The sequence below is a fragment of the Hippocampus zosterae genome, chromosome 4 (genome assembly GCF_025434085.1).
Source record: "Hippocampus zosterae strain Florida chromosome 4, ASM2543408v3, whole genome shotgun sequence".
NCBI lineage: Eukaryota > Metazoa > Chordata > Actinopteri > Syngnathiformes > Syngnathidae > Hippocampus > Hippocampus zosterae.
Genome location: NC_067454.1, coordinates 26,147,083 through 26,161,633, shown reverse-complemented (window position 1 = coordinate 26,161,633; position 14,551 = coordinate 26,147,083). Strand labels below are relative to the sequence as shown.

The 14,551-nt window shown below is 43.3% G+C and overlaps 2 protein-coding genes and 2 non-coding genes across 5 annotated transcripts; 1 reads left to right on the top strand and 3 right to left on the bottom strand.

Annotated features, from left to right (window-relative positions):
• Window positions 1-4,545: 4,545 nt before the first annotated feature.
• On the top strand, window positions 4,546-7,799 carry pole3 (polymerase (DNA directed), epsilon 3 (p17 subunit)). The gene is made up of 4 exons (XM_052064053.1): window positions 4,546-4,908; window positions 6,025-6,110; window positions 6,488-6,606; window positions 7,068-7,799. Exons 1-4 carry the CDS (start codon window positions 4,843-4,845, stop codon window positions 7,241-7,243), a joined length of 447 nt encoding a protein of 148 aa, XP_051920013.1. The 5' UTR covers window positions 4,546-4,842; the 3' UTR covers window positions 7,244-7,799.
• Window positions 7,800-8,898: 1,099 nt separating this feature from the next.
• rpl12 (ribosomal protein L12) lies at window positions 8,899-11,333 on the bottom strand. Of its 2 annotated transcripts, none has more exons than XM_052064051.1 (6): window positions 11,161-11,333; window positions 10,441-10,514; window positions 10,009-10,107; window positions 9,791-9,872; window positions 9,375-9,461; window positions 8,899-9,036 (listed from the first exon to the last, which is right to left on the bottom strand). In XM_052064051.1, exons 1-6 carry the CDS (start codon window positions 11,195-11,197, stop codon window positions 8,918-8,920), a joined length of 498 nt encoding a protein of 165 aa, XP_051920011.1. In that variant the 5' UTR covers window positions 11,198-11,333; the 3' UTR covers window positions 8,899-8,917. The 2 variants fall into 2 exon arrangements, with proteins under 2 accessions (XP_051920011.1, XP_051920012.1); XM_052064052.1 differs by having other exon boundaries at window positions 11,063-11,321.
• LOC127600121 (small nucleolar RNA SNORA65) lies at window positions 9,176-9,302 on the bottom strand. Its single transcript, XR_007962287.1, has one exon. It is a non-coding gene; the product is annotated as a small nucleolar RNA SNORA65 (small nucleolar RNA).
• On the bottom strand, window positions 10,279-10,405 carry LOC127600120 (small nucleolar RNA SNORA65). Its single transcript, XR_007962286.1, has one exon. It is a non-coding gene; the product is annotated as a small nucleolar RNA SNORA65 (small nucleolar RNA).
• Window positions 11,334-14,551: the final 3,218 nt, after the last annotated feature.

The following is a 14,551-nucleotide window of genomic DNA, read 5'->3' as shown; positions in this document are numbered from 1 at the left end:
GGTGGGACGTCTTGGGAATGGCTGAGGTTAGGTGGACCAGCTGTGGTGAGACCACCACAGAAGAAGGTCACAAGATATGGTATAGTGGAGAGGAATCTAGACACCAACATGGAGTTGGCTTTATTGTCAACAACAGCAAAATCAACTCAGTCATCAGCTGCACGCCTATATCCAGCAGGCTCATCAGCATCCGGATCGCTGCGCGGCCCATGAATATTACCATCATACAAGTGTATGCCCCAACGATGGATTATGATGATGATGCAGTAGAAACTTTTTATGAGGAGTTAGAAAACACCATCAAGGCAACACCCAAGAAGGACTTTCTCATTGTCCAGGGAGACTGGAATGCCAAAATAGGCACAGACGCACCTGAGCACTGGGAAGGGACAGCAGGACGTTTTGGGCTAGGAGAAACGAATGACAGAGGGCTAAGACTTCTGGAATTCGCAAGGAGCCACAAGCTCACCGCAGCCAACACACTGTTCCCACATAAAATCTCCCGCAGAACGACATGGCATTCACCAAATGGTGTGACACACAATCAAATCGACTACATATTCACCCCACAAAGATTCAAGTCAAGCATCAACAAAGCCCAAACCAGAACGTTTCCTGGTGCGGACGTGGGAAGTGACCACGATATGGTACTGCTGACGCTCAGACTCAAACTTAAAACACAAAAGCAACACAGTACACCACGCATCAGGTTCAACTTAGACAAACTGAAAGACCCACAAGTTGCAGTAATATTTGAGGCAAGCATCGGAGGAAAATTTGCAACACTTAACCTACTACAAGACATAGACTCATTGACAGACACTATGGAGAGCATACTCGTAGAAACAGCGACAGAAGTATTGGGGAAGTTTAGAAAGAAAAAGAATCCGTGGGTCACAGATGACATCCTTGATTTGTGTGACCATAGAAGGACATTAAAAAGGACCAAGAAGGATGACCCAGAGGCAGCAGAACAGCACACTCTGGTGAACAAAAATATCAGGAAGAGGATGAGGGAAGCGAAGGAGAAGTGGATCACAGAGCAGTGTGAAAACATAGATGCAGGGATACGACAGGGCAACAGTAAAGCAGCATACGCCACATTGAAGACACTGACAAAGACACGGCAACATACAGCAACAATAATAGAAGATGGGGACGGTGCTCTGCTAACCGAAAAGACAGCAGTAACCAGAAGATGGACAGAGTACTGCCAGGAACTCTACAATTTCACAATAAAACCCAACCTTAACATAATCACCGACGCCACAAAGACTACCAGCGAAGATGCCGACGTGCCAATACTCCAGGCTGAAGTGGAGGAGGCAGTAAGGAACCTGCAAATTGGCAAATCACCTGGCATCGACAACATTCCTGCAGAGCTTTGGAAACATGGAGGGCATGAGACAACAAAAGTACTCACACACATCTGTCAAAATATCTGGGTAACCAAGCAATGGCCCCAAAAATGGACACAATCTCTCGTTATTCCCATCCCTAAGAAAGGGAACTCAAGGCAGTGTCAGAACTACAGGACCATCAGCCTGATCTGCCATGCAAGCAAGGTGCTACTACGGATCATCCTGAATAGACTAAAGAGCAGGGCAGAGGAAATCATTTCAGAAGAACAAGCAGGATTCCGACCAAAAAGGAGTACCACGGAGCAGATCTTTAACATCAGATTACTCATCGAGAAACACCTCCAGCATCAACATGACCTTTACCACAACTTCATCGACTTTAAAAAAGCCTTTGACCGTGGGTGGCATGAGGGGCTGTGGCAGGTGCTCCGAAACTACAACTTCAACAATAATCTCATCCAGGTCATTCAATCACTCTACACAAATTCGAGTAGTGCAGTTCTCATTAACAACACTATGGGAGAACTTTTTAAAACATCGATCGGTGTCCGCCAAGGATGTCTTCTGTCCCCTGTCCTATTCAATGTCTTTCTGGAAAACATCATGGACGAGGCCCTTGAAGAGTTCCACACCTCCATATCCATCGGAGGAAGACCCATCTGCAACCTCCGGTTCGCTGATGACATAGACCTTATGGGAAAAAGCGAAGCTGAACTCCAGGATCTTACCACCAGACTGGAAGAGGTAGCGAGGGCTTATGGCATGGAGATAAGTGCAGAGAAAAGCAAGATACTGGTCAATAGCCACAGTAAAACAACACCTACAAGCATCACATTGAACAGGCAAACCCTGGAAGTGGTTAAGGACTTCAAATACCTTGGGTCCTTTGTGAGTGAGGATGGCAGCTCCACAAAGGAGATTAAAGCAAGAATAGGCATCGCAACATCAGCCATGACAAGACTGGCCAGAATTTGGAGGAGCAATACCATCAGCTTCACGGTGAAAGTCAGGCTGTACAAGTCCCTGGTACTCTCCACCTTACTATACGGCTGTGAGAGTTGGACACTCACAGCAGACACGGAACGCAGGATTCAGTCCTTTGAGAACAAGAGCTACAGAAGGATGCTCCATATATCTTATAGAGAACACCGGACAAATGACTATGTCAGACAGCTAGTCACCACCCTCGCTGGAGAACAGGACCCCGTACTGTCAACGGTAAAACGTCGCAAAATGGCCTGGTATGGCCACGTTACAAGGCATACCTCGCTATCTAAAACCATCCTACAGGGGACAGTGGAAGGGAAACGGAGAAGAGGCAGACAGAGAAAGTGCTGGGTGGACAACATTAAGGAATGGACTAACTGCAGCTTCCAGACCCTGCTACGAACAGCTAAGGACCGAGAGTGCTGGAGATCCCTGACTGCCCAGACCTCCACCATGGCACCCCGACGGCCTCTTAGGCCATGGGATGAATAAGATAAGATAAGATAAGATTAGTAATAACAGGAATCATTCCTAACAACCGCAATAAATGAACGACAAATGAACATACTAAATGTGTATCATGCACCTAGGGGCAATTTAGAGTGATCCATGAACCTGCCATGCATGTTTTTGGAATGTGGGGGGAAACGAGAGTACCCGTAGAAAACCCACACGCATGAGAACATGCAAATTGCACACAAGAAGGCCACAGCTGGATCGAACACGGCACTTCTGTACTGTGAGGCGGATGTGCGAACCAATTAACAAACACTGTGCTGCTCACTATAAGGATTTATGTGAAATGCTAAAATTGGACCAGCTCTTATATTTTATGTACCTGTAAATGAATACAGTAGACACAATTGCGGATGATTTTGCATCAGGTCATATTTGGAAACCCTACTTTACAGTTAATTTATTTTATATTTAAATCAGTAAAACCATAATAGTTCTCAGAAATTGCGACAAGTTGATGCAGAGATGGCGGCACAGTGGTCGACTAGTTAGAGGGCCGGCCTCACGGTGCAGGGTTAGATTCTGGCTCCGGCCTTCCTGTGTGGAGTTTGCATGTTCTCCCCGTGCCTGTGTGGGTTTTATCCGGGTACTCCGGTTTCCTCCCACATTCCAAAAACAGGTTGATGGAACACTCTAAATTGTCCTCAGGTGTGAGTGTGATCGGAGATGGTTGTTTGTCTCTGTGTGCCCTGCGATTGGCTGGCAACTGGTTTAGGGTGTCCCCCACCAACTGCCCAAAGTCAGCTGGGATAGGCTCCAGCAAGTCCCGGGACCCTTATGGATGGATGGATGATGAAGAGGTTCTAATCACCGTCTGCCCTTCAAGGGTAGACCAATGCATCCCATAACTCTTTCGGCTATCTTTGTTACATATAGCTCATGCTGTAACACTAAAACTGACATCTTGGAGGGAAAAAAAAGATTTAGTTCGTGCTCTGTAATCTACAGAACTGAATTTAATTAAATGCATCCGTTCACATATCAAACTACAGATATGACTTGTGATTCAAGTCAGCATTAATGTCCTGGAGCACAGCTGAGAAAGCAAGATACAGCGCCTTGAACCAGGTGGGTGTAGCAACAAGCCCTGTGTTCTTTACGAGTGGTTTACACTGTGTGGGCTGCATCATGCTGCTCCATTAGTAATGAAGCCAGCTGCCATGGAAACTAGTATAATACTTTAAAGGCTAGATGGATATTCTGTGAGAGAAAGGCGTGAGCTGAAATGAAATTCCGCCATTGCATTGCTTTTAACAGTCGCGAGCTTCTACCATTTCACAGTGGTCACATGACTGCAAGCGTTATTCAGCAAATTGACTGTAAAAAAATGTGAAAACAACATGAAAACACTGACTTTCTCACAGGACCAGCAGCATCTATAAACGCGACCATTTCAATTCCAGTATTTAGTTTGATTTCATATAAAATTGAAAGTAACGTAATGGTTTGTTTTTAATTGCATGGAATACCGTATATAGATTCTACTTTACCCTGCACTTCAGTAATTATAACCACTTTCTTTGGCTCTACAATGAACATACATTTCTTCTCCTGTCTTGACTAAATACATAAAATGGCTCCATATTATTGTAATGACGTGTGTGACTCAATAGATTGACTTTATTATCCTACAAGACAAAGAGGGAGTAGCAGCCATTATGGCACTGCATACGTAATGTAACGAACCACACGTCACGCATGCGCCAGAGGTCGGAGTTGAAATGCACGAGGCGGTTCGCGGGAAACGTCCCAAAACAAATCGGTTATGAAGAACACAAAGTTTTTCAAGGTGACTCTCCAAACGAACATCGGCTCGCGGATTTCCTCACCCGGTCGTCCTCTAGAGTAAAAATACGGCGTTAAAAGTATCCGTGCTAATAGCCTTTAAGCTAGTGGAGCAGCTTCCGAACACGCGTGTTAGCGAAACTCTCAACAGACTTGAGGAGGGTTGTGAATACTGTCCTGAAGAGTGAGCGAAATGGCAGAAAGGCCAGAAGATCTCAACCTTCCCAACGCGGTCATCACACGCATCATCAAGGAGGCGGTGAGCGCAAACATATTTCAGTATTTCATTTACATTTCAATTGAATGTATCATTGTCGCGCATTGAGTAGGTTAAATGATTTCAATTAATCGACAAATGAAATGGGTCGTTGTTCTAACCGCACGTGGTATTCTTGTAATGTGATCGTTTGAGCACGTAAATGCAATCTAGAGCGATTAAAGTAATCAACAATTTTGTAATGCATATTGTTTTAAATGCGCTTCCCAAACAAAATACATTTAACAAGAAAATTATGACACTCTACTATTCGAAATAAGAAAACATCGTTTTGAATTAATAGGTGCCGAGCGCGCAATATTGTAACGCGATCAGTTTCATGCGTCAACATCGTAGTTTTATCCTCAAACTTTGAGTCCTGCCTCAATTGTGGACCGCTATTCTGGACACAATGTCAGTGTTCTCATATACTCTTTTTCCAAAGCAGTGTCTCTATATTTTTTGAAATATAGAGTGCATTTTAAAGTAAAGTAAAATGCAAAGTTTCGGACACTTCTCGAGCGCGATGTTGGAGTGGTCATGGTGTCGCATAATTATGACGCACCGAATAAACGTCAGCTTGTGGAACTTCATTCACATTTCACAAGTAAATGTAATGCTAAAATTACAACAATATACTGTTGTAGGCTGGGTGTATTTTACAAAATGAAGACAAAGCACTTAATGTACATCCATGTTGTCATGTGTTTTACTTATAATAAAGATATTTTTGCACCACAACAAAGGATTGTCTCCTGCCGACTCCTCGAAACAGGCAATATTTTTCGATATAAGCATATGGGATACATTTGATTTGTTGCTCACTATATTTCATTTCAGGGTGCATTATGGGATACATTGACAGCACTATTTCCTGAATGGAGAGTGATTCCAAACACAGAGCATTTTGAATTATGAGAGAAATTACACAGTACAAAAATTCAAACCTCATTTGTGTTCAACTGAAGAACACAAATGGTCAAATGACCTACTGCCACTGTTCTTTTTGAAAGAAGATGATGTGGTCCTTGTGTAAATAAATATTATATGCCAGCTTGTGTAGTCCTCAATATGTTTGTAGCTTTGAGATGACGCCCCCACATCGTTTGTTTTCAACAGCTCCCAGATGGGGTGAATGTGTCAAAAGAAGCACGCAGAGCAATATCCCAAGCTGCCAGTGTCTTTGTGCTGTATGCAACATCTTGGTAAGAGGACAAACAACTCTTTTACAAAATCGTGTTCCATATAATTGTGTAAACAACAACTGTCATCTTGCTAGAATTCTTAGTATATGTGAATATTTCCAGTTCAATATATAGTAATGTCACATTTAAAACTGCACCTTCAAAATAATTTTGATGGCTTATGTGAAGGAGAATAGCATCTCTGTCATTGCCGTGACAACCATGGATCACACCCATCATGTTTGCCATGAGACAGGTCATTTTAAGACACAAGCTCTTTTTGAGTAACATCTTACTCACTTAATCACTCTGATCACTAAAAGGGGCCGATAACCCAAAATTTGTTCAAGCAACCCAAAGAAATGAAAGAGCATTTTGTGAATGTTTGTATGTTACAGTGCAAACAACTTTGCCATGAAAGCCAAGCGAAAAACTTTGAATGCAGGCGACGTCCTAGCTGCAATGGAGGAAATGGAGTTTGAGCGGTTCATGGAGCCTCTCCGAGAAGCTTTGGAAGGTCAGTGACGCAAGTCACCGAAAAATGTTCTCTTGTGGATAGTTACTCATGTAACTGCTGTATCAGACATTGTTTTCCAAGACAAGCATTGTTCACTAAACATCTTTTAAATCCAAAGAGGAAAGTTTCTGATGTCAATATTGTACAGTTAAAATGTGGAAAAATGTCTACTGATACTTGTGGAATTTACCAAAAGTGGATTCCATTGTCATTATTCTTTTGAAAAGCCCATAAATATAAGATTTGCCCAAATCAACAAACTAACATGGAACATAGCTAAATAATGTCTGAAGGTTTGCGGGTAATGTTACAGGAGACTTTGATGTGTTGCATTTATCCCTGTATCGTCTTTTCCCCATCACTTTGACAAATGACTTCAAGTGTGGGATTGCGAAGCCATATGGGGATTTTCTGCTTGATGATACAATTCCTCATTCTGTGCTGTTTATGTTCCTTAACAGTGTATAAGAAGGGCCAAAAGGGAAAGAAGGAAGTGTCAGAACAGAAACGCAAAGATAAAGAGAAGAAAACAGACTCTGAAAATGATAAGAGCCGGGAGGAGGATGAGGAGGAGGAACGCATGGAGGAAGAAGCTGAAGCAGAGAACGAGGTGGAGGAAGAGGAGGTGGAAAACTGAGAACAGTTCCCACACTCGGAAGTGCTGTTTAAATGATGAATTGCACCCTGGCAGCCCGTGTGGGGTTAACACGAGGATCTCAGTAGAAACTGATTGGTTTATTGTCCGGGTTGTTGCTTTTTGTCTCCTATCCTCTGAAATCCAGATGTTAAAAGAAAGCACAACATACTTTCAAGTCTGTCATTCCGCTTTGCTGTGTTTTGGCACGTGACAAAATGGAACACACCCTAACTAACTGGTGTTGACCAGTTTCCTTGCTTAAGTACATCTTGGATCAGGTGTCTCTGAGTAACAATCGGTGTTTAGGTTTGACAAATAGCAGAAGTAGAAACATCCTTTACAAGCATAGTAATGTGCTGTCAGTTTTTAATGCTATGGCTGTTTCCAAATATGTCACGAACCGATGTATTGTATTGTTGGATTGATAAAATTAACTTGGCCAACGGGATTCAATATGGTCCATCCTGGAGATCAACTTTAAAATGACAAGGTTATATAATTTAATGCAGCTACTGGAGAATTGATGTGAGCTGCACAGGAATAATTCATGGGCGGGGGGAAAGTGCAGTTGATTCAATTGAGACTGTTAAGATGAACGGGGCAACTGGGTTGCGCATTTATTGCCTGGGTTGGTGAAGATGACAGTTGAGATTTTGGTGTTGAATTTCTGCTGCATCTATAAACGCCAGTGTCAGAAATAATGCGAATCATGTGGCGTATTCGTTACAAAAAAAATTGTACGCCTGTTTACAAATGGAGATGTTTTGGACCTGGTCTTACAATTATAAAAAAAAGACAATTTTTGTAGGATTTTCATGAACTGAATTTCAATAAATATATTTTACTGAACTCAAAATGTGTAGTTATACATTTTTTTCTGGTTTGGCTCAAACAAGCACTCATCGTTTTCCAACCTTTATTAGCCAAAGCACATTTTCCATTTTCGTGTGAAATCTGAGCCTGATAGAATACACAATTATTTTGTTCACTAGTTCAGTGATGACTGTTCTCACAGTTCACCTGCTGCAGAGCTAAGTGACCTAGTGGAAGAGGGCTATAAAAGAATGAAAATTAAATCTGACAGCTCCAGGTTGAGTGATTACTACAGCCCGAGTCCTTCCTCTGCCATTGAACATGATACCGGTCCTTGTCTGCAATTGTAGCACGAGGATGAGACAAAGAAACTGGACTGAGGTTTCAGCCTTAAGCCCATCGTTTTTGCTTTCAGTCGTTTGCGTTAGTCTCGAAAACCCGTCGCCGATAGGTGGCAGTACTGTGCCTCATCAAAACGTAACATGTCACCCCTCGTTGCTTAGCCCCAGCAATGCTCGTCGTTTTTGTGGAAGAAAATAGAAAAGACAGCGAAACCCCAACAGTGCTAAATACATTAGCTCTGCTGCCAGTTATGAGTAAGAGCTCCATTGGGGTAGCTTTATCGCAACCTGTAAAAATAACCTGCAGAAAGGCAATAAAACAGCAGTCATGCAAGTTTCCTCTCATTAAAATTACAATTGTTTTTGCCCACAGCTTAACTGCACTTCTATAACCTCATTGTGGTGAACAAATTCAGCCGAGTAAAAAACTTGAAGCGAAATTTCATAACCAAAAGAGCAACAAGTGTGAAAGCCTGAAAATGGAAAAATGAGGCAAAGCGATTCCATTTCCAACATTTTATTACTCAGATGGGCACTCAATTTTGCCACTGTTGATGTCATCAATGACATCATGAGGAGGTCGACCATCGATGGTGCAGCCAACAGACTGAGCCGTACCCAGAATCTCTTTGATGGTTCCTGGCAAAATAAAAATACATTAAGTTTAAAAAAAAAAACAGTAACGAACAGCATTCAACGTTAACATTGCATTTCTTTTAACCTCAGAAACTTGGGTGTTGATGGAAACATTTAGTCAAGAGTATGTAATTCCCTGTGATAGTGTTCCAGACTTTTCGGCACAGGGGTGTCCATTATATTGGGCAGCTCTGTTTCCTAGAGGCGGGTCAATCTAAGCCTCCACTGGATTATACTCAGTCACTCTGACAGACAGGCATAGTGGCGGGAGGCTAACCAACAACTAAGAGTAATAATGCAGGCCCTGACAGCCAATCCTGCCTGACCAATTCGGCTCTCACCAGAAAGCTCTCGTGCAATGGAACGAGGCCGCATGATACGAGCAACACCAACGATGTCATCAAAGGTCACACTTCCACTGTGCTTGACTGGAGGAAGAAGGAAAAAAGGACACATTGAGCGGGGTGGGAAGAGAGAAACAATTGCATTCCAATCATCACTGTAGTGTGACACTTTGCTATCATTTCCAAAAACTTGTCAGTGACAAAGTCATTATGTTGACATCCCTGTATTTAGTGTGGCGGGGTCCACCTGCAGAAGTGACCCCAAAACCAACTAAACAGTGCTTAGTATGTCTAGCATGCTGTCTGTCATTATCCTTTATGAATTACGTTAGACATCAGAGCTTCAAGACACCATTGAACTTATACTCAGGTGCACCTTGTAGGCAAACATTTTTTAAATAGCGGCCACTTACTGTTTTTGACCTTCTTCCTGTCACGAGGGGGCTCCTTAAGAGCTTTGATGATGAGTGCAGAGGCAGAGGGAACCACCTCAATCTGTAAAGACAAAATCAAGACCAAGTCCTCAGTTCCACTTGAACGCTCCCAATTCAGCAGGGTGTGACTGTCTAATCAACAAGACCAGAGTGGGAGTCAAGTGTGTCCTCAATTCAAAGAAAACAAGCATCTGTACCGCTGCCTGTCTGTTCTGGATAGTCAGCTTGACGGTGATTCTCAGACCCTTCCAGTCACCGGTGGCCTTGGCAATATCATCACCAACTTTCTTGGGAGACTGTAAGAAGAGCAGGCTCAGATTCTCTAATGAAATCTATAGTTATTCAGAGCTTGGCTATTCGGCTTATCAGATTCAACAAATAATCTAAATTCTTAGGAAATACATTTCCAAATCAATATTTAATACAGTGGCAAAGGCAGAGTTCACAATTTGGACAGGACAAGAAATGAATGTTCTAGACTTTTCGGCACAGGGTTGACCATTTGTTTGGACAGCTCTGTTTCCTAAAGCTGGGTCACTCTAAGCCTCCACTGGACTACACCAAGTCACTATGTTAGACAGGAATAGTGGCGGGGGGCTGGTTTACGCAAACCCTTGCAAAATACTCACCAAACCAAGGGGCCCAATTTTGGGGGCCAAAGCTGATGTGGCGCCAACCTCTCCTCCAGTGCACCTCATGTACACTGTAAGACACACACCACGGTTCGTAATGAAAGTCAACATTAAATAAGCTCATTTTGTATCAACCAGGCTTGTGCAAATGTAGGGCTCCATGTTTACTGCACGGGGCAACCGCAGAAACGTCTAAGTCTCTGGTACAAAATAAGTCATGCAGAATATATGTTTGTGATTTGAATTGTAACACTTCTCTTCCTTTCCATTTAAAAATATGGCTCGCCTTCCTTCGAGCCGGGGAGTAACAAAATAGTCGCATATATTCCGAGTAGCCGTTAAAAAACTATCATACAGCGTAAACACTAGAATTTGTGTGTTAAAATAATGAATGGTCATTATTACTACAACAGGCGAATGTGGCTTCACTGTCGCCATTACAGCAAAAAAAGCTAACAATTAGCCGCTAGCAGTTTACCCCCACGTGCCAAAGCACGAGTGGGCCGGTCACGTTACCTAGGACTGTATAACACATTTAACGTAATTTAATCACAAAGCAAACAGTCTACAAACACACATGTCAACCACACGTCTGTCACACCTCGAGTACCAAAATTACCATTGTGAATGCGCGGTGCGGAGGTCGACGGAGTGCGACGCCATCTTGATCGTCACCCAAGCGTCTGCTTTAAGTACCGTTTGACAGGATAAACGTACCAACTTTAATCTCTCCGGGGTCGAATTTTGGTGGCATGTTGGTGTGGAGGTTGAGCTCAGTTCAGCTTGATTGGTGATGGTGTCGGATGAACCCGGTTCGGGACGACCGATAACTGTTACACCTTCACCGCTAAGGGGAGAAAGAAAGAAAGAGCGAGAAGTGGGCGACCGGACTATATAACTGCACCACACATCGCGAGAAGTGGCAGTGGTAACATGTAGGCGGGGTCACCAACTAAAACCAACTAACTAAACTAAATAATTCATTCCACTCTCAAACGCTTTTTTTCATTTCTGCAGAACGTATGACACGTGCATTGTTACTGTTAAATAAAGAGCGCTTTCGTAAATAGTCTGTGACCATGGTTGGTTCACTCCAATCGTTAGTAAACTCAAGAGAGTTGTTCAAATTTGCCTTTCAGTTATTCAGAGTGTACCAAAAACGGACTGCAGGTGCGCGCACTAGGCGCTGCGACGTTGGAGACGGCATACCAGGGCTGACTGCGTTCGGAAATTAATGGAAGCGGAGCTCTGCCTCTCTGTGAATACACCCACTCTCAGAGTAGAGCCCGGTAGTCAGTGAATTTCCGAACACCCCCAAAGAAAACATGGACGGACCTCGAGCGGTTGGCCATTTTACCGAGATTGGTACAATGGGCGTGCTATTATTGAACGTGTCACCATTGCACACTGAACTAATGCAAGTCAATGTCTTTAAATTCATAAAGTGCCTTTCGGCAAACTGCACAAAGTTAATGCCCCTCATTTACCCCTACACTCACACACACGCACGGGCACGCACACACATATACAAATGTGTTTTGGAAAATCGTAACAAGCCAGGATCCAACCATCCATCCATTTTCCGAACCGCTTGATCCTCACTAGGGTCGCGGGGGGGGGGGGGGGGGTGCTGGAGCCTATCTCAGCTGTCTTCGGGCAGTAGGCGGGGTACACCCTGAATCGGTTGCCAGCCAATCGCAGGGCACACAGAGACGAACAACCATCCACATCCACACTCACACCTAGGGACAATTTAGAGCGTCCAATCAACCTGCCATGCATATTTTTGGAATGTGGGAGGAAACCGGAGCAGCCGGAGAAAACCCACGCAGGCCCGGGAGAACATGCAAACTCCACACAGGGAGGCCGGAGCTGGAATTGAACCCAGTACCTCTGCACCATGAAGCCGACGTGCTAACCACTGGACTACCGGGCCGCAAATAAGCCAGGATAATAATGTAAATTTGAATCTCTAGGGTTCGATTCCTTCTCCGGCCTTCTTGTGTGGAGTTAGCATGTTCTCCCCATGGCTGTGTGGTTTTTCTCCGGATACTCCAATTTCCTCCCACATTCCAAAAACATGCATGGCAGGTGAATGGAACACTGTAAAATTTCCCTTGGTGTGAGTGTGAATCGAACCCTGCAGACGCACTTTGAGGCCAACGTGCTAACCAGTCTTCCACTGTGCTGACCACCACATTGAAAGCCCGCTCTGAAATTTGCAGTTCTGAGACAGGTTCTGAGATTTTGTGCAGAAAGTCTTTCAGCTGAATGGGTGGCTGTTCTCGGGCAATCTCAGAGGTGAACATGCTGGATGTGGAGGTCCTACGCTGGTGTGGTTACACCCGGTCTGTGCTTGTGAGGCCAGTTGAATGTACAGCCAAAAGAGTGAAGATAATTCAGAAAGATTAATAAGTAGTTGTTTGGAGGCTGATTTCACCACAGGAGTTCACAGTATTATTCCCATTTTCTGATGTGTGTGTTAGTGTGTGTGTGTGCATGAGCTTCAGCGGTGCACGTGGGTGCTGAGGGGCTGAACATCTTCTGTAGCAGGATAATGGGCCTTTTGCTCGTCAAGTATCCATGTGGAAACGCAATACAGCCTCGGAATTGCAATATTTAAAACCACATGGCACTGTGTTCCGTTGTCATACTTGTGTCGAATGACATGCAGAAGTTTTTTTTTCATTCCTGAAGGTGTATTTGACTCAGTGCTGTTCCACGGGAATAGAAACAGAACACAGGAGGACGTAAGGGAGAAGCAGAGATCATCACTGTGGAGTTACTTAATATGCATCATGAAAATCAGTGATGGTCAGAAATTTACAACCAGTGTTTTGAAACAAAGTCGTACGTTTAGTTTCAAAGATATTGACATTTGCAAAAGCCTGGTGTTAGATATTTCTCAGGTATGATTAGTAATAGCCCTCTTATTGCCATAGGTGTAATAACACACACACACACACGCACACAACATAATAACACTGATTATTGCATACAGTAGTGATACAGGTTTGATTGACGTTTGATTGCAGTTTTTTTCACAATAACTTAAAATGGATCACCTCAAATGTGAAAATTTGAATTAGATTTTTTTCAGCTGTGGAACAGCTGACACAGATTGTACTGTAGGTCTCTCCCACATAACGAATGCAAATCAGGAATGTTTATATAGTTCAGGCTCCTCCACATCTATTGTATTGAGTTAAAACAATTTGGCATGTTTATGTCATGTTTTGGTTTTCCTTTGTGGAGGATGATGATGATGATGATGAAATGGCTCTCTGTAATCCTGTAGAATCTGTATTAAAAAAGAAGAATGGAAACTACTGCTGCTATAGTAGTGGCAGCAGTAGCATATGGCACACTGTAATGAACAAACGAGACAGCATACATGCATACATCATATGCAGTTTTTCAGACCTGCTGAGGAGAAGGCAGCATGTGATGCAATTACATTTACATCCCCTGCATTTACTGTGTGTTTGACTAACAGGCGCAAAACAACATGGAGGGGAGGTGTGAGCCTTTCTCTTTGCATAAACCGAGAGTGTGAAGCAGAGCCAGTGAGTCAATGTTGATATTGTGCACTTTGACGGCTTATCCGTCTTCTCTCTGCAAGCATGGATGTTCTGCCCGGGAACTCTTGATTTAAAAGAATGGAAGAAATTGTTTTGGGTTTTAGTGTAAAAGCCCCCCCACCATCCAATCTGTTCATCAATTTTTACATGCTAATCAAGGGGGTCGGACTCATTTGGCAGTGATTGGGCTCACAGGAAGCAAGTCAATGATCCAACTTCAATCTCCCCCTCATTTAAGTGCAATCTGTCTCTGGCCATCAAATCTCATAGGACTGCATGCACCGTTTTCTTTGACAGTTCAGGTCATGTCAGTGAATGTAGATGTTTATAGACATCTGTGGATCATTGGATTTACAGTTAATTTATTTGTCCGCCAGGACAGCTTATGTATTTTGCCAAGTACTTCACGTTGTGTTGTTTGGGCTAGTGTTCACATATGCAAAGCACAGTTCTATGTTCATGTAGCATACTATGCATATATCACATGACAAAGATAAGATATCTCAGATGTACTGTATTGTACTAAG